The sequence below is a fragment of the Ovis canadensis genome, chromosome 17 (assembly GCF_042477335.2).
Source record: "Ovis canadensis isolate MfBH-ARS-UI-01 breed Bighorn chromosome 17, ARS-UI_OviCan_v2, whole genome shotgun sequence".
NCBI classification, from domain to species: Eukaryota; Metazoa; Chordata; class Mammalia; order Artiodactyla; family Bovidae; genus Ovis; species Ovis canadensis.
In genome coordinates, this window is record NC_091261.1 from 72,647,362 (window position 1) to 72,666,462 (window position 19,101).

The 19,101-nt window shown below is 37.3% G+C and overlaps 1 protein-coding gene and 1 non-coding gene across 21 annotated transcripts in view; both read left to right on the plus strand.

Moving 5' to 3' along the window:
- TMEM116 (transmembrane protein 116) overlaps nucleotides 1-19,101 on the plus strand; it is a 119,101-nt gene that overhangs the window by 4,162 nt on the left and 95,838 nt on the right. For 7 of the 20 annotated variants that reach the window (XR_011249999.1, XM_069558156.1, XM_069558152.1 and 4 more), the window contains exons 1-4: nucleotides 3,973-4,109; nucleotides 4,675-4,721; nucleotides 5,204-5,267; nucleotides 13,272-13,403. Coding sequence is in view for 18 of the 20 variants with exons in the window: in XM_069558156.1 (XP_069414257.1) it covers nucleotides 4,062-4,109; nucleotides 4,675-4,721; nucleotides 5,204-5,267; nucleotides 13,272-13,403 (291 nt within the window). In the remaining 2 variants the exon portion in view is untranslated. Of the gene's footprint in view, nucleotides 1-3,972; nucleotides 4,110-4,674; nucleotides 4,722-5,203; nucleotides 5,268-13,271; nucleotides 13,404-19,101 lie in introns of those variants that run through there. The other 13 variants (XR_011250000.1, XM_069558150.1, XM_069558162.1 and 10 more) reach the window with 5 other exon arrangements.
- LOC138423014 (U6 spliceosomal RNA) lies at nucleotides 4,985-5,089 on the plus strand. Its single transcript, XR_011250120.1, has one exon. It is a non-coding gene; the product is annotated as a U6 spliceosomal RNA (small nuclear RNA).

A 19,101-nucleotide genomic window follows, 5' to 3' on the forward strand; every position in this document is an offset into this window, starting at 1 on the left:
ATTCTTTTCAGTAGGAAAGACAGAAGCATGTTAGCCATTAATCGTTATATCATGAATTTCAGCAATGGGAAATATCCTTCCTTGCTTTTGTCCCAAACTTCATTTTTTTAGACATTAGAGTTTTGAGATACAATTTAGATACCATACAATTCATCCTTTTAAAGTATACAATTCAGTGGTTTCCAGTAGAATTGTACAACTATCACCACTAGTTAATTTTAGAATATTTTTTATCACCCTAAAAAGAAAGCCTATACCCATTAGCAGTCAGTCCTCAGTTCCCTCCCAAACTTTCTTGCCCTAAACAATACTAATCTACTTTCTGTCACTGTAAATTTGCCTGTTTTGGACTTTTTGTATGAATGAAATTGTACAATATGTTGCCCTTTGTGATTAGCTTTTTCTCCTAGCCTAATGACTTCAAGACACTTACTCCTTGGAAGGAAAGTTATGACCAACCTAGATAGCATATTCAAAAGCAGAGACATTACTTTGCCAACAAAGGTCCATCTAGTCAAGGGTATGGTTTTTCCAGTGGTCATGTATGGATGTGAGAGTTGGACTGTGAAGAAAGCTGAGCACCGAAGAATTGATGCTTTTGAACTGTGGTGCTGGAGAAGACTCCTGAGAGTCCCTTGGACTGCAAGGAGATCCAACCAGTCCATTCTGAAGGAGATCAGTCCTGGGTGTTCTTTGGAAGGAATGATGCTAAAGCTGAAACTTCAGTATTTTGGCCACCTCGTGCGAAGAGTTGACTCATTGGAAAAGACAATGATGCTGGGAGGGATTGGAGGCAGGAGGAGAAGGGGACGACAGGATGAGATGGCTGGATGGCATCCCTGACTCGATGGACGTGAGTCTGAGTGAACTCCGGGAGTTGGTGATGGACAGGGAGCCTGGCGTGCTGCGATTCATGGGGTTGCAGACAGTCGGACACGACTGAGCGACTGAACTGACTGAACTGAGTAGGTGTGAAATGTCATCTCATTGTGATTTTAATTTGTATTTCCCTGGTGACTTATGGTGTTGATCATCTTTTCATGTGTTTATTGGTTATTTGTATAATTTCTGGGATAAGCCTTTTATTTTAAGCCTTTGTCTATGAATTCCCTGGTGGTCCAGTGATTAAGGCTTTGTGCTTTCACTGCCAGAGCTCAGGTTGGATCCCTGGTTGGGGAACTGAGATCCTACAAGCTGTGAAGTGCAGGAGAAACAAAACAAAACCCGTTGCCCATTTTTAAATTGGATTGTATTATTGAGTTATAGGAATTCTCTTATCTATATACAAATCCCCTTATTAGATATATGGTTTATAAATACTTCCGTGGGTTGTCTTTTTTCCTGTCTTGATGGTATCCTTTGAAGAACTAAAGTTTCTAATTTTGAAGAAGCCAATTTATATATGTTTTTCTTTTGTTGCTTGTGCTTTTGTTATCATATCTAAGATGAAATTATCTAATAAAAGAGTTCTCTTGATGTCCCATTAATTTTTAAATTACCTTTCCCTGTTTCGCCATTAACCAGTTTCCTATTAGTATCACTGTACTGTTAAGAGTAAGAACTGTGATCAGACTGAGTTTGATTGTAGGTGTTATCACTTGATAATTCTGTAATCAGAAGGAAAATGACTCAACTTCTTTAAGCCTCTATTTCGTCATCTGTAAAATAAGAATAGTACTTCTTACCTCAAAGATTGTGTTGAGGATTAAAATGCTTACATAGAAAGCACTTGATAACTGGTAATGATTATTATGAAAAGTTTTCTTTAAGTACTATTTTTGCTTAATTAAAATACTTTATTACATAGGTGTTTTTCTTGACTTTGTACCCCACTGCAGTAACTTGATTCTGGTAGAAATTTAGTGAATATCTGTTAAATTGATACGTCCTATATACTAGTAGGGCTTCTCAGGTGGTGCTAGTGATCGAGAATCCACCTGCCAGTCCAGTAGATTTAAGAGACTCAGGCTCAATCCCTCGTTTGGGAAGATCCCCTGGAGGAGGGCACAGCAACCTGCTCTAGTATTCTTTCCTGGAGAATCCCACAGACAGAGGAGCCTGGCAGGCTGCAGTCCATAGGGTCACACGAAATCAGACGTGACTGAAGTGACTTAGCACACATGCACATATACTAGTGCAGAAGAATTGATGCTTTTGAACTGTGGTGTTGGAGAAGACTCTTGAGAGTCCCTTGGACTGCAAGGAGATCCAACCAATCCATCCTAAAGGAGATCAGTCCTGGGTGTTTGTTGGAAGGACTAATGCTGAAGCTGAAACTCCAGTACTTTGGCCAGCGAGGAGCTGACTCAGTTGAAAAGACTCTGATGCTGGGAAAGATTGAGGGCAGGAGGAGAAGGGGACGACAGAGGATGAGATGGTTGGATGGCATCACCGACTCAATGGACATGAGTTTGGGTAAACTCTGGGAGCTGGTGATGGACAGCGAGGCCTGGAGTGCTGTGGTTCACGGGGTCGCAAAGAGTCGGACACGACTGAGCGACTGAACTGAACTGAACTGAACGTATACTAGTAGCCCATTACATTGCAGACTGGGATGCATTTTAACTTGCTAAGGAGCTAAGTAAAAAGAAAAGAGAAAACAAAATATATATCACCCACTTCGTCATTTGGGCTTGGATTAGCCCTTGTAGAAAAGGATTTGGGAGGATTATGTTTCCAAAGACATTTCACAGGGAAACAGTGCTAAATATACAGGCAGGGGATTAATTTATAGAGAAAAATAGAAAATAAATCCCTAAATGTTGGTTGGTGGTATAAGCCATTTTAGAAGAGAGGCCAAAAGAGAAAAGTTCTCTTGCCAAGAGTAGCAGACTGATTTGCCGTGGCTGTTCTTGACATTTGTTCTTGACTGAGACAAGAGTCCTTTGTTCAAAAGCATTCTCTTATCACTGGTGAGACTGTCATTAGTCCTTCACCCTTATTAGATAGATGTGTGATTAGAGGCCTCAAAACATTCCCTAAGACTTTATGATAGGAGTTTCTGATCCAGAAATATACTGGTATTTTAATTTGTTTATCTAATAATTTAAGCAAAGTGATTAGAGCCTACCTCCATTTAACAATGTCCTGTCTTCCACTGCACATGATATTCTTAATTTCATGTGAAAATATGAATAATATATTTAAGTTACTCATGATTGAATTTATATTATCATTAAATATTTGTGAAATGTATAAGGGAATGGTTAGATGAAATATAAATAGTTATGTAAATGAAATATTCTTCCTTCTGCTTTCTCCTTCCCCCAATTTTTGTCCAAATTTTTCCAATTCTTCCAGATAATGTTCAAATGACAATCAGTGTACATTATTTTTTGTGACAATTATTCAAGATTTTGGAATTCAAGTTATTTTTCTTACTATAGTATAAGGTCCTGGAAGTCTAGGTCTGTGTCTTTTTTGTCTTTATATATTTCATACCAGTGTTTTGTACAAAGTTGGTATATAAACATAAGCATATTAAATTATGTAATTTAGTAATGTAATTATATGGTGGGAATTTTGGTACAGAATATTGAAGAAAATGTTACTGTTAAATAAATATGAGACATTAATAACCCCTTCTTCTTTCACACCTTTTCCAGATATTACTAAAAACTGACTAATTGAGTGAATATACAGTCTCTCTTCCCCAATACAAGCTATTGTCCCTAAACAGGAACAGATTTCAAACAGAACTCCCTTCTTCCCTATTTTTCTCTCCATTTTTTCTATTCCATTTCTCCCTTGCAGCTCCATTTATCTTTTCTTAGTGACTCATTCTGTGTACTTTTTATTATTCCTACCTCTTGCCCCTTAGAAATCCTAATGCTTTTTAGAACTTTGTTTCCTTGTCACCTGCTCTTTCTATTTTTGTTCTTTCTGCTAGGCTTTCTCCTCCACTTCTCACTACTTTCTCTCCTTGCCCTCAAGATACAGGGCAGGATTGGGTAGGGAGGAGCCCAGCTGGTTAAGGGTGGAGCTAGCTGTTTACTGCTTGGAATTCAGAACCTGACCAGGAAGGATCAGGCTGCTTAAATTTAGCTGAGGCTGAGTTCCGTATGGCCTTCCTACTGGAGACTAGCATTTTGGAGGACAGTTGGGATTTGGTGAGACTAGAAGCAGCCCCTCTCTTCTTTTTGGTTCCCCCTTCCTTCCTCCCTGGTCTGTATTTTTCACTAACAGTATCTCTCTCCATGCGATTAACTTTTCTTATTCCTTTTCCCCTGTTGCTTACTATTCTGTTTTTTCTCTGTCTAGCTCTCTGGCAGTCAACTTCATTTAGTGTCTGTTTGCCTTTTCTGTTACCTACTCTTTCCACTTACCTGACTGTTCTCTCTCAAAATTTAACTTTTTCTACCTCTTCCCCATTTTATTCTTGACTCTCTTAATTTTCTCATCCAACTCTTTTTATTCAGTCATTTTCTGTCCACCTCTCTATTCTTTTTATCGTAGTGTTTCCCAGCGATGTAGCAATAAGGGAGGAAAAAGGGCCACCCGGGCTTTCCAGGGGCCTATTCACCCCTTTTACTCATTTTCAGACCTAACATGTTTTGATTAGGCAATGAAAGGTTTATGTTCTGCACAGATAGTTAATAAATAGTGAAATTAGAGTAAGGTTGAATATTAAAATTTAAAGACTTTATTTTATTCTCATTTTCTCTTTTTATTTAGTTTTTTTCTGCAATACAATGGATACAGTTTGTCATGGCTACTCTGAGGTAAGTTTATTTAATCTCATGTAATGTGACTGTTTAAACTACTACAAGCAGAACTGGAGAATTCTTGTAGTTTCTATATCTCCGCCCCCCACCCCCTGGGGATTTACTTTTATTCTTTAGAGAGAGATGCTCTTCTTTACCATGCTGATTTTTTCTGAATAATAAAATGTAATAACATCAACAACTACAATAATAAAAAAACAGATTGAAGAAATCAAAGGATATTTTGGTCAACAGGACTGATTTTCAAAACCAGTTGCAAAGTGTTCACTTTGGTAGCCCATATACTAAAAATTGTAACGTTACAGAGATTAGCATAGCCCCTGCTTAAGAATGACACACAAATTCATGAAGCATTCCATATTTTTGAAACTGTGTAGTTTAATTTATATCAATTATGTGTCAGTAACTATATAAAATCAATAGCAAAAACAAAGGAGCCCCAATTGTCCTGTTTAATGAAAGTCTTTTATCTCTGTCAGTGTTATAGGTTCAAGCTCACTTGTTGCCTATGCTGTATTCCAGAACATACAGAAATCTCCAGAGGTGAGCCATCTGTTTTCATGTTGGATTTGAATTTTCAGTGACTTAGCCTTTGAAATAATTAAGTGAGGTGGGTGTCCCCTGTAAGTGATGGAATAATTCTATAAGTTGCTTGTGAATTTGTCATTTTGATACATTGGGATGCTTTAGACATTACCAGTAGATCTCCCTTTTCTTTTAGTAGTTATTTTAACTATAATTTTTAATACTGAGAAATTGACTAGATGTGGATTAGTAGATAAATGTAGATTTTTTTGGAGTATGCATTAATTATTAAAGTCAAGGAGATGGAACCCTATAATTTGCTCTAAGCATGGCAGGGTCCTGCCAAGAGGTGAGTTTTCTGATGTTGATATGTTGGTAAAGTTGCTAGTGGGGCTGGAAATCGTTCAAAGACTGCTATACAAAAGATATTTATTTTGCTGTTCTGGCCTTCTGGCAATTACATTTAACAGTGAAAACAGAACAAAAATACATCCTATGTAAAACTAATCATACCAAAAAAACCCTTTCCTTTTGTTGAGATGTAATTGACAAATAAAAATTGAATATTCTTAAGGTATTAAAAAAAACCAACCAGGGAGTTCCTCAGTGTCCTAGTGGGTAGGTTTCTGGGCTTTCACTGCCTTGAAAAAATATTTTAAGAAAAATATAAGGAAACTTTAAAAATCAGGCCAGGTGGCACAGAATTAAGCAAAATGTAATTTAGAACATGTATTAGAGAACTTTTGTAATGTAGAAAATGTCGCTAGGTTTTATTTGGCCCACTCTAACTCCATATGTTAAATACTTTATCTTGTTGGCCCTCATCACTGTCCTGTGAGAAGAATGGTATTAGCTAAATTTTGCAGATAAGGAAATTGAGACTCGAAGTCATGACATAAGTTGTTCAAGTTACACGGTAAGTAGCAGAGCAGGGATTTTTCAAAAGCCTTAACTCTTAAGTACAATCCCCCTTCAAATTAAACACAGTTTTCATAATTATTGTATTATTGGTACATATGCCCAGCATTTTAAACACGCTCTTCAGGACTTCCCTGGTGGTCCAGTGGTTAATACTGTGCTTCCACTGCAGTGGGCGTAGGTTTGATCCCTGGTTGGGAAAGTTCCACATGCTGCTTAGGGCAGCCAAAAAAAGAAGAAACATTTTTCATTTAATCCTTAAAATAATCCTGTGAGGTAGATATTATTAGTCTGATATTACAGATGGAGAAATGGAATCCTTATTAAATTGATGGATTTTCCTAAGGTCTCATAGCTAGTAAGTATTAAAACTAGAATTTGGATGCAGATTTATCTTGTTCCAGAGCCTCTCCTCACCTGTGTTTTTTTGTTGTTGAAGATTTTTTTTTTTTAATGTGGACCATTTTAAAAGTCTTAATTGAATTTGTTACAATATTGCTTCTGTTTTACGTTTTGTTTCTTTGGCCCTGAAGCATGTAGGATATTAGCTCCCTGATTGAATCTGTACCCCCGGCACTGGAAGGCAAAATCCTAACCGCTGGACCACCAGGGAAGTCCCTCTCCCATACACTCTAAACCGCTGAAATATAGTGTCTAATGAAAAGAGAATTTTGAATTTCAGAGATAGAATGCGGCTATGTAAGTAAAACTAGAAAGTAGAAGTCTTGATACTGTATTGTTAGTTGCCTGCCAAAGTAATCAGGCCACACATCTTCCTGTGACGTGAAATTACTTAATGTTTGCTTCCTGGATGTTTATTAAAATTGTCATCCAGGTGTGATTAAGTAAATAAAATATAAGTTACATAGAAAGGGGTAAGCAGAGATTCTCAGTCTCAGCCACTATTGACGTTTAAAATTATATGATTATTTGTTATAAGTGGCTGTCCTGCATCTTAGGATGTTTAGCAGACTTTACCTATTGGATGTTACAGAAATCTTCTTCACCCAGTTGTTATAACCAAAAATACGTTCAAATGTTGTCAGATGTCTCCTGGAAGAGACAGTCACTCCTGATTGAAAATCGCTGCTCTAGGGTGACCTCTGCCATGACAGTGGGTTAGAGCTTTATAAAGATGTGGTGTCCAGTTTGGCCTGGGGTACAACCTTTAATTTCTCTGGCTTCAGTGCTCATACCTTTCACATAACCAGAGCCTGAAGGACCTTCAGTTCAGTTCAGTTCAATCGCTCAGTTGTGTCTGACTCTGCGACCCCGTGAATCGCAGCATGCCAGGCCTCCCTGTCCATCACCAGCTCCCGGAGTTCACTCAGACTCAAGTCCATCGAGTCAGTGATACCATCCAGCCATCTCATCCTCTGTCATCCCCTTCTCCTCCTGCCTCCAATCCCTCCCAGCATCAGAGTCTTTTCCAAGGAGTCACCTCTCCACATGAGGTGGCCAAAGTACTGGAGTTTCAGCTTTAGCATCATTCCTTCCAAAGAAATCCCAGGACTGATCTCCTTCAGAATGGACTGGTTGGATCTCCTTGCAGTCCAAGGGACTCTCAAGAGTCTTCTCCAACACCACAGTTCAAAAACATCAATTCTTCGGTGCTAAGCCTTCTTCACAGTCCAACTCTCACATCCATACATGACCACTGGAAAAACCATAGCCTTGACTAGACGGACCTTAGTCGGCAAAGTAATGTCTCTGCTTTTGAATATGCTATCTAGGTTGATCATAACTTTTCTTCCAAGGAGTAAGCGTCTTTGAATTTCATGGCTGCAGTCACCATCTGCAGTGATTTTGGAGCCTCCAAAAGTAAAGTGTGACACTGTTTCCACAGTTTCCCCATCTATTTGCCATGAAGTGATGGGACCAGATGCCATGATCTTAGTTTTCTGAATGTTGAGCCTTAAGCCAACTTTTTCACTCTCTTTCACTTTCATCAAGAGGCTTTTTAGCTCCTCTTCACTTTCTGCCATAAGGGTGGTGTCATCTGCCTGTCTGAGGTTACTGATATTTCTCCCGGCAATCTTGATTCCAGCTTGTGCTTCTTCCAGTCCAGCGTTTCTCATGATGTACTGTGCATATAAGTTAAATAAGCAGAGTGACAATATACAGCCTTGACGTACTCCTTTTCCTATTTGAAACCAGTCTGTGGTTCCATGTCCAGTTCTAACTGTTGCCTCCTCACCTGCATACAGATTTCTCAAGAGGCAGGTTAGGTGGTCTGGTATTCCCATCTCTTGAAGAATTTTCCACAGTTTATTGTGATCCACACAGTCAAAGGCTTTGGCATAGTCAATAAAGCAGAAATAGATGTTTTTTCTGGAACTCTCTTGCTTTTTCCATGATCCAGCAGATGTTGGCAATTTGATCTCTGGTTCCTCTGCGTTTTCTAAAACCAGCTTGAACATCAGGAAGTTCAAGGTTCACGTATTACTAAAGCCTGGCTTGGAGAATTTTGAGCATTACTTTACTAACATGTGAGATGAGTGCAATTGTGTGGTAGTTTGAGCATTCTTTGGCATTGCTTTTCTTTGGGATTGGAATGAAAACTGACCTTTTCCAGTCCTGTGGCCACTGCTGAGTTTTCCAGATTTGCTGGCATATTGAGTGCAGCACTTTCACAGCATCATCTTTCAGGATTTGAAATAGCTCAATTGGAATTCCATCACCTCCGCTAGCTTTGTTCGTAGTGATGCTTTCTAAGGCCCGCTTGACTTCACATTCCAGGATATTAGTAATTATTAATTCAGTAGTTCCTACACATTCTGTTTTCTTGGTTTAGGGAAGATTCCAATTTTTCCAGCTTAAATATCAGTCATACTGCTGCTGCTGCGTCGCTTCAGTCGTGTCCAACTCTGTGCGACCCCCGAGACGGCAGCCCACTAGGTTCCCCGGTCCCTGGGATTCTCCAGGCAAGAACACTGGAGTGGGTTGCCATTTCCTTCTCCAGTGCATGAAAGTGAAAAGTGAAAGTGAAGTCGCTCAGTTGTGTCCGACTCTTAGCAACCCCATGGACTGCAGCCTACCAGGCTCCTCTGTCCATGGGATTTTCCAGGCAAGAGTACTGGAGTGGGGTGCCATGGCCTTCTCTGGTCAGCCATACTACACTGTTTTTTCTATTTGTTAAATAACGTTTTTAACAACAAAGACACATGAGCAATAATCTGAATGAAAGATAATTATTAAATTAATAATTATGGTAAATTGGAGAAATCCATGGGAAATCTTTGAGTGGACTAGCTGATTAGACAGTGACTCGGAGAGGCAACCTTAAAAGAGAAGAAAGTGGCTTAGGCCAGCCAATGTTTAAAAAAAAAAGGCATATGTACTTCACTACACTTGTGTGGCTTCATTTCCTTATGAAGGTCACTTTTGATATTCTTTGTAACTTGATTTCACTGGAAATATTGGAAAGTGGGGTTTTGGAAGAGTGTTAATATGGGTTGCTTTAGGTGTTTTACCTTTCCAGATAGACCTGGACCCAGAACCTCCTCAGGGAAAGCCTTTCACATGATGCATTCTGTCTCTGCATTTTATTTTGCTCTTGATTTTAATTAAGTAAATACAGATACATGGTTTTTTTAAAGATTTTTCTTTCATGTTTAGGATCATTATTAAGCTTTTTCATGTCTTTCTTAACTACTGTTCTGATTGTATTTTTATTAAAACATTTTTTATTTTAAAAAAACATTTGGCCAGGCCACATGGCATGTGGGATCTTAGTTCCCTGACCAGGGATCAAACCAGTGCCCCTTGTAGTGGAAGCATGGACCACCAGGAAAGTACCTTTTTAAAAAAGTTTTAAATTTTCTATATTTTGTATTTTTCTTAAAGTATGGCTTCTATCATACATGTCTTTGTGTTGCCTTTTATATAGTATCTTGTTAAACCGAAGGGGTGACATATTTTTTTAGTTCAATAATGGATGCATCAGTTTTGTTTTTTAATGGTGTATTCTTTACATATATATTTTTTAGAAATATTATTTATTTATTTGACTGTTCCTGGTCTTAGTTGCATCACATGAGATCCTTTAGTTGTGGCATGCAAACTCTGAGTTTCATTATGTGGGATCTAGTTCCCTGACCAGGGATTGAACCTGGATCGCCTGCACTGGGAGTTGGGAGTCTCAGCCACTGAACCACCAGGGAAGTCCCAGGTTTTGTCGTTTATTTGATTTTGTCTCCTGTTACTAGAACTCATGATTTTCCATCCATGAGTGAAAGTATATAAACCTCTTTTTATCCTTTATTTCTCCACGAACAACCTTAGGTATGTTTTAATGACCAGCGGTTCCCTATGTTTAAGGTTATTTGTTGAATCATTGACTATAATTATGTTCTTGCTCACAAGAGCTGCTTGGCTGCCTTTCTGCTCCAGAGTTTATTTTGTATTCTGTTTTAATTTTTTACCCATTAACAGTTATAAACTTGTGGTAGGTCATAGACCAGTAAAATCTGTGAAAGAATTTAGTTTTTTGCATTTTTGAGCTTAATATAGATGGGATAACACTGCATTTTTGAGGATGTATTGCTTTGTGATTTGCTTTTTTCCCTTATTATTACTTCTGAGGTTTGTCCATGGTGTTGTGTATAGCTCTGCTTCATTTCTTTTTCATTGATGTTTAGCACTCTGTATTATGAACATACCACAGTTTATCTATCTGTGCTTCTATAAACAATCTGGTAGATGTCTTCTGATGCCCACATGCAAAAATTTATCTAATGTATTTACCTAATAATAGAGTTGCTATAGGATATGGATATCCCATAGATAATGCCAAGCTTTCTTCAAATGGTTGTGCCAACAGTGTATGAAATGTCTCATTGCTTCATGTTCCCCTCAGTATTTGATATTGTCAGACTTTAAAATTTTTTGCCATGGGTGTGTAATTTTTGTCTCACTGTAGATTTTTTTTAAAACTAAATTTTATTTATTTTTGACTGTGCTGGATCTTCATTGCTAAATGTGGGCTTTCTCTAGCTGCAGTAAGCAGGGGCTATTTTCCTGTTGTGGTGCACAGGCTTAGTTGTCCCAAGGCATGTGGGATCTTAGATCCCAGACCAGGAATTGAACTTGTGTCCCCTGCATTGGCAGGCAGATTCTTAACCACTTAATTGGGCCACCAGGGGAGTCCCAGTCTCATTGTCGATTGGTTGATTTGACTTTTGGTCCCCTTGTAGTTTATGATTGATTGACTTTGGTCTCCTTATAATTTTAATTTTTTAATTTCTTTGATTACTGATTGGGTCAGATGTATTTTCACATGTTTATGGTTATTTGAATTTCTTTCTTAACTACCTGTTCAAAGCTTATATCCTTTTTTTATTAGTTTTTCTTATTGCATTTTAAGAGTTTTTGTTTGTCTTTAATATTGTTTGGATACTGTTCCTTTGTTAGTCATATGTGTTACAAAGATCTCCCACTTTGTAGCTTGTCTTTTCACTTTCTTTATGGTATCTTTTGACAAACATTTTTCATTTTAATGTGGGCAAATTTTTAACTATTTCTTCTAGAATTTTGTTTAGGAAAAACTTTCCCTAAAATTGAACACATTCTTCTATATTACCTTTAAAAAACATTTTTAAAAACCTTTATAGATTTTTGTCTTTTACATTTAGGTCTTTGAACTAGTTGAGACTAATTTTTGAGTGTGAAATAGAAAGTTGGGGCTCAATTTCATTTTTATCCATATGGATACCCAGTTGTTCTAGTATCACATTTTGAAAAGCCTGTTCTTTCTCCACCCAGAAAGCTACCTCTGTCTTGTATCAAAAGTTTATAAATCTTATAGAAAATCTTATATATAAATCTTACATATGCAAATATATATATATATTTTTATATGCATGCTTGGGCTTGTTTGAGACTCTATTCTGTTCCATTGATCTATTTGTCTGTCTCTGGGCTAGTACCACTGTATCTGCTTTATATTGTATCCAGCTTTATATTGTTTTGGTATGTGTAGGATAAGTCCTCTTTCTCCTTTTTCTTGAAGAATGTCATGGTTAACTTGATATTTTGTGTTTCAGTGTCAAATTTAGAGCTAACTTCATCAAACTATATAAGAAAATATGTTGAGATATAATGATTTACATTTAATCTGTGTATCAGTTAAAGGAGAACTGACATTTTCATAATACTGGATCTTACAGTTCATGAGCATTCACCTTAGATCTTTGGGGTCTTTTAATAAACATTTTATAATTTTCTCCATGGGGGTCCAAAACTGTTTTCAAGAAAGTGGGAGTGTGTAGACCAAAAGGAGAAGGATACTAGAAAGTGAGACAGACAAACTTCAGAATGTAGCTAGAAATTGAAAGACAACATATATAATTCTTGCTGGTATTTTTCTCTGTCTTGACTTTCATTAATATGAAAGCCTATAAGATGAATAAAATTTTAGGATCTTGTCCATAACATGATAACCATAGTTGATAACCACTATATTGTATAGTTGAAATTTGCTCAGAGGATAGAATGTAAATGTTAAATGTTCTCACACATTTATATTACATAGGTAAATATGTGAGGTGATGGATGTGTTCATTAACTTGAGGGAAATCCTTTCACAGTGTATATATACATCAGATCATCACATATACTTTAATTATCTTATAATTTTATTTGTCAATTATACATCAGTAAAGAAAAATTGCAAATTAAACTGTATGAAAATTTAAAAACACCTGTTTTCATGTTCTTTCTGTTCTTAACCATATCCTAAAACACTCAGATCTCATTTCTTCTTGTTAGATGTTGGCTGTGCAGCTAGAACACTTAAAATTTCCCATTTGAGCTATGTCTCCATTACAGAATTTTTCATTTTTTCTTTCTTTCCTTTGACCCTGTATCTGAGGAAGGAATGTCTCTGTGAGGGAGAAGTTCCTCTGGTTCCAGAACAGTTGGAATAATTGAGATTTCAGATTCCTTCCTACCTGGATTGTTCATTTAGATTCCCTACAGTTAGCCACTAGCAGAGGGCCTAGAGAAATTATGCCCAGTTTTATATTAGAAAGGTTAAACCTAATTGATTGTTACATTCTTTTGGCTGCATCATTTTTGAAAGTATGAATTTTCTTGCTTTGACAGAGAAGACCACTCTTTTACCTGAGCTTCTCTGACCTCCTTTTGGGGATATACTGGCTCACTGAGGCACTTCTCTATGGTACTTCAACAGCCAATAAGGACATTGTCTGCTATAACCTGCAAGTAGTTGGACAGGTGAGTGCTACTAGATTGTGACAACATCTTGTATGAAAGGCACACTCTGATCTAAATAAGAAGTGAAGAAAACCCATTCTGGAAAGTGGGACCCTTTTATTTATTGTTACACTTTGAAATAATAGCTTTTACTGTTTTTCCACATTAAAAAACTACCTACTATAGAAAACTTGGAAAATATGGAGAAGCAAAAAGGTAATTAAATCACCCAGCTATAATTACTCTTTAATATTTTATCTGTATTATAATATACATAATATATATTATATGTAATATATATAATATACAATATTTTCAATCTTCTCTATAGATAAATGCATTTTAGAGCAAATATAATATGTTAATACTCTTTATAATCTGCTCTTATTATTCAACATACTGTGACCATATTTTCACGTAATGGAGTATATTTCAACATCTTTTGAGATTATTGCATTTTTTATTAATATAATAAACATTGACTTTTAGAAATACTACATATGATTATATGTAAGTTATATATCTTTCATAGATTTTATCAGTGGATTAACCTATCTAGTACTATCAGTATATAATGTTTCTGAGACTTGGGATGTGAAAAAAGTAGAGGTTAATGTGCAGTCTATACTCACTGCTGGTTACTTCCTCTGGGAGTTGTTGCAAGAGGGTAAATTTGTTTTAATTTAGTGGGAAAATACTAATATGTAATTAGTGATATGAACTCCAGGTACTGATAATATGTTACCTATCTCATATGAATTTAAGTATCTTAGAGACATACTTTATTCAGTCCTGCTTATAACCTCATAAATAGGGTGAAGCCTGTGTTTTCTCAGGTAATAATAAACAATTATTATATTATAATATTATAATATTTGTTGTTGTTCAGTAGTTTCAGTTGTGTCTGACTCTTTGTGACCCCATGGACTGCAGCCCTTCAGGCTTCCCTGGCTTTCATTCAGTTCAGTTCAGTTCAGTCGCTCAGTTGTGTCCAGCTCTTTGCAACCACATGGACTGCAGCACACCAGGCTTCCCTGTCCGTCACCAACTCCCAGAGCTTGCTCAAACTCATGTCCATTGAGTCAGTGGTGCCATCCAACCATCTCATCTTCTGTTGCCTCCTTCTTTTCCTGCTTTCAGTCTTTCCCAGCATCAGGGTCTTTTCCAGTGAGTCAGTTCTTTGCATCAGGTGGCCAAATATTAGAGCTTCAGCATCAGTCCTTCCAGTGAAAGTTCAGGGTTGATTTCCTTTAGGATTGACTGGATTGATCTCCTTGCAGTCCAAGGGACTCTCAGGATGATTCTTCATTCAGCACAGTTTGAAAGCATCAATTCTTCGATGCTCAGCCTTCTGTAGGGTCCAACTCTCACATCTGTACATGACTACTGGAAAAACCATGCCTTTGACTATATGGACCTTTGTTGGCAAAGTGGTGTCTCTGCTTTTTAATATGCTGTCTAGGTTTGTTATAGCTTTCCTTCTAAGGAGCAAGTGTCTTTTAATTTCATGACAGCAGTCACAGTCCACAGTGATTTTGGAGCACAAGAAAATAAAGTCTGTCACTGTTGCTATTTTTTTCCCCATCTATTTGCCATGAAGTGATTGGATCAGATGCTGTATCTTAGTTTTTTGAATGTTAAGTTTTAAGCCAGCTTTTTCACTTTCCTCTTTCACCTTCATCAAGAGATTCTTTAGTTCCTCTTCATTTTCTGCCATAAGGGTGGTGTCATCTGTTTTTCTGAGGTTACTAATATTTCTCCTGGCAATCTTGATTCTAGCTTGTGCTTTATCCAACCTGGTGTTTCACATGATGCACTCTGTATGTAAGTTAAATAAGCAGGGTGACAATATACAGCCTTTGATGTACTATTTTCTTAATTTTGAACCAGTCCATTGTTCCATGTCCGGTTCTAACTGTTGTTTCCTGACCTACATACAGGTTTCTCAGAAGGCAGTTATGGTGGTCTGGTAAAATTCTCTTTAGGAATTTTCCACAGTTTGTTGTGATCCACACAGTCAAAGGCTTTACTATAGTCCATGAAGGAGAAGTTTTTCTGGAATTCTCTTGCTTTTTCTTAGATCCAAGGGATATTGGCAACTTGATCTTTGGCTCCTCTGCCTTTTCTAAATCCAGCTTGTACATCTGGAAGTTCTCAGTTCATGTACTGTTGAAGCCTAGTTTGAAGGCTTTTGAGCATTATCTTACTAGGATAAAAAAAAAATCTGCATTGGAATCCTGAACCTGATTAACTTTGTAACCTTAGGCAAGTACTTTATCTTTCCAAACTCAGTCTCCCAAATCTATAAAACTGTCACTAATAACAATTACGTTGTGTTTGGCACAGATGTGATTGTTACTTTATTTTTTGAACTTTACTGAGCTATGTATTCAAAAACTACATATATTTAAAGTGTACATTTTTTATATACGTATGAAATCACCACTGCAATCAAGTTAATAAACATTCCTATTTCTGTCACCCCCTAAAATTATTTCAAGTGTTTTTTCCCTTAAATGCATTGTAAATAGTTGCTTTTAAAAATACTGGTTGGGAAGAAGGAAATGGCAACCCACTCCAGTATTCTTGCCTGGAAAATCCCATGGATGGAGAAGCCTGGTAGACTACAGTCCGTGGGGTCGCAAAGAGTTGGACACAACTGAGCGACTTCACTTTCTTTCTTTTACACAGGATTAAAGGAGGCTCCATGACGACACTTGGTTCCTCCTGAACTCGTTTTTCTCAAGCGTTGAGCTGCTAATGGCTCAGCAAACCAGTATGTCTTACTCATGAAAATGTTTTTCTTAATTAGCTGTATTAATGAACCTCTGTATTTGCTTGGAAATCTGCCTGTCTTCAAGATTCATGTTAATTGTTTTATGGCCAGAGATGACTCTCTTTCTACCAATTCTATCTCAAAATGCTTGCTAACCAATATAGAATAAAAACTAACAACTATCTCAAAATGCTTGGTGATTAGTATGTAATGCTTTGCTAAAAACTAACAAGGGGGCACTGTTTATGTCCCCTTCTGATGTCTACGTCAGAAGCTTTCTCTATCCCTTTACGCTTTAATAAAACTCTGCTACACACACCAAAAAATAAATAAATAAATAAAAATACTGGTTGGATGTTTCCAACATCTGGCTCATTTCTGAGTTGATGTTTGATGATTATCTTCTCCCATGAGAGTCAGTGACATTTTTCTTTTCTTTATATATAGAATGTAATTATCATCTCATCATCTTTAGGCAGTGGTTCAAATCTCAGTCTGTTTCTCTAATCCTTGGCTATGCTGTTTTGGGACTGCCATGCTCATGCATGGTGTAGGGATTAGGCTGAGACGTCTATGGAATCACACACAGAATCAGAGCATCCTCATTTCTGACTCTTATCATTTCTGGGATTCTCCCCATACATTTCCATACCTTCCTACCTGATGGGAGCCCTTCTCCGGTTTCTGTAGCCTAAAGGATGGGTTTCTATTAGAGTTTTAGGTGCCTATATTGAGCAGCATCATGATTGGGGCACACATTTGAGGCAAAACTGTGAGAAAAAGTTTGGGAAACTTATTTCTGTGCAGTTCACTTCTTCACATTTGATTCCCTTCTGTAATCCACTTGCTTTTGTTTACTTTTCACAGTCCTCAAGTAGTTGATTTTTATATTTTTACCAGACAGTTTTTGTTTGTAATCAGTGGAAGGGATGGACTATAGAGGGCTTAAACACAGTAGCTTATTTATTTAATGAATTAGCTGTAGTTTTTGAAATTGTGGTAAAACACATTTAACATAGAATTTTCCATTTAACCATTAAAAAATTTTAGGTTTTGGTAAAAATACATAACAAACTTTAGTATTTTAGCCACTTTTAAGTATACAGTTCAGCAGCATACATTCACATTGTTGTGCAACCATTACCACTATTCACCTCTAGAAATTTTTATTATCCCAGACTGAAATTCTGTATCCTTTAAATAATACCTTTTCATTTCTTGTACCTTCCAGCCTCTGGTAACCACCTGTGAATTTGACTACTCTGGGTACCTCATGTGTGTACTAAGTTGCTTCTTGTCTGACTCTTCATGTCCAACTCTTTGCGACCCTGTGGACTAAAGCCCACAAAGCTCCTCTGTCATGGGGATTCTCCAGGCAAGAATACTGGAGTGGGTTGCCATGCCCTCTTCTAGGGGATCTTCCCAATGCAGGGATTGAACCCACGTCTTTGTCTCCTGCATTGGTAGGTGGGTTCTTTACCATTAGCACCACCTGGAAAGCACTGGGTATATCAGTAGAATAATACAGTATTTGACCTTTTGTGTTAGCTTGTTTCACCGAGCTTAATGTCTTCAAGGTGTATCCATGTTGTAGCATGTGTCAGAATTTCTTTTTTTTTTTAATTTAAGATATAATTGATGCATAATATTTTATTAATTTCAGATGTACAACCTAATGATTCACTTTTTAATAGATTATCGTTTATTTTATACATAGTAGCTTGTACTTGTTCATCCCCTATCCATTTTTTGCCCCTCCCTCATCTGTTTTTTCCACTGGTAACCACTTGTTAATATTCCAGGCAAGAATATGAACAAGTGGTTTCAATCCATAGGGTCTCAGAGAGTCACACAGGACTGAAGCAACTTAGCACGACCAGTTGTTTATTAGGTATATCTGTGAGTTTGTTTCTGTTTTGTTACATTTATTCATTTGTTTGAGTTTTTAGATTCCACATATAGGTAGTAACATATAGTATTTATCTTTCTCTGATTATTTCACTAAACATTATACTTTCCCGTTCCATCTATGTTGTCGTAAATGGTAAATTTTCATTCTTGCTTATGGCTGAGTAATATTCTATTTTGTGTGTGTATGTGTGTTTATTTATTTATATACCACATATTTTGTATGTGTTCATTTGTTGATGGACAGTTAAGTTTCTTTCATATCTTGGTTATATAAATAATGCTACTATGAATATTGGGAAAAGTTATGACCAACCTAGATAGTATATTCAAAAGCAGAGACATTACTTTGCTGACTAAGGTCCGTTTAGTCAAGGCTTTGGTTTTTCCTGTGGTCATGCATGGATGTGAGAGTTGGACTGTGAAGAAAGCTGAGCGCCGAAGAATTGATGCTTTTGAACTGTGGTGCTGGAGAAGACTCTTGAGAGTCCCTTGGACTGCAAGGAGATCCAACCAGTCCATTCTGAAGGAGATCAGTCCTGGGATTTCTTTGGAAGGAATGATGCTAAAGCTGAAACTCCAGTACTTTGGCCACCTCATGTGAAGAGTTGACTCCTTGGAAAAGACTTTGATGCTGGAAGGGATTGGGGGCAGGAGGAGAAGGGGACAACCGAGGATGAGATGGCTGGATGGCATCACAGACTCGATGGACATGAATCTGAGTGAACTCCGGGAGATGGTGATGAACAGGGAGGCCTGGCGTGCTGTGATTCATGGGGTCGCAAAGAGTCGGACACGACTGAGCGACTGAACTGAACTGAACTGAATATTGGAGTTTGAAATTGTCTTTTCAAATTACTGTTTTTTTCTTTGGCTATATATGCTCAGGAGTAGAATTGCTGGATCATACGGTAATTATATTTTTTTCATGAACCTCCATACTGTTTTCCATAGTGGCTGAACCAGTTTACATTACCAGCTGTTCTAGGGTTCTCCTTTTCCCCACATCCTCACCAACATTTGTTATTGGTGGTC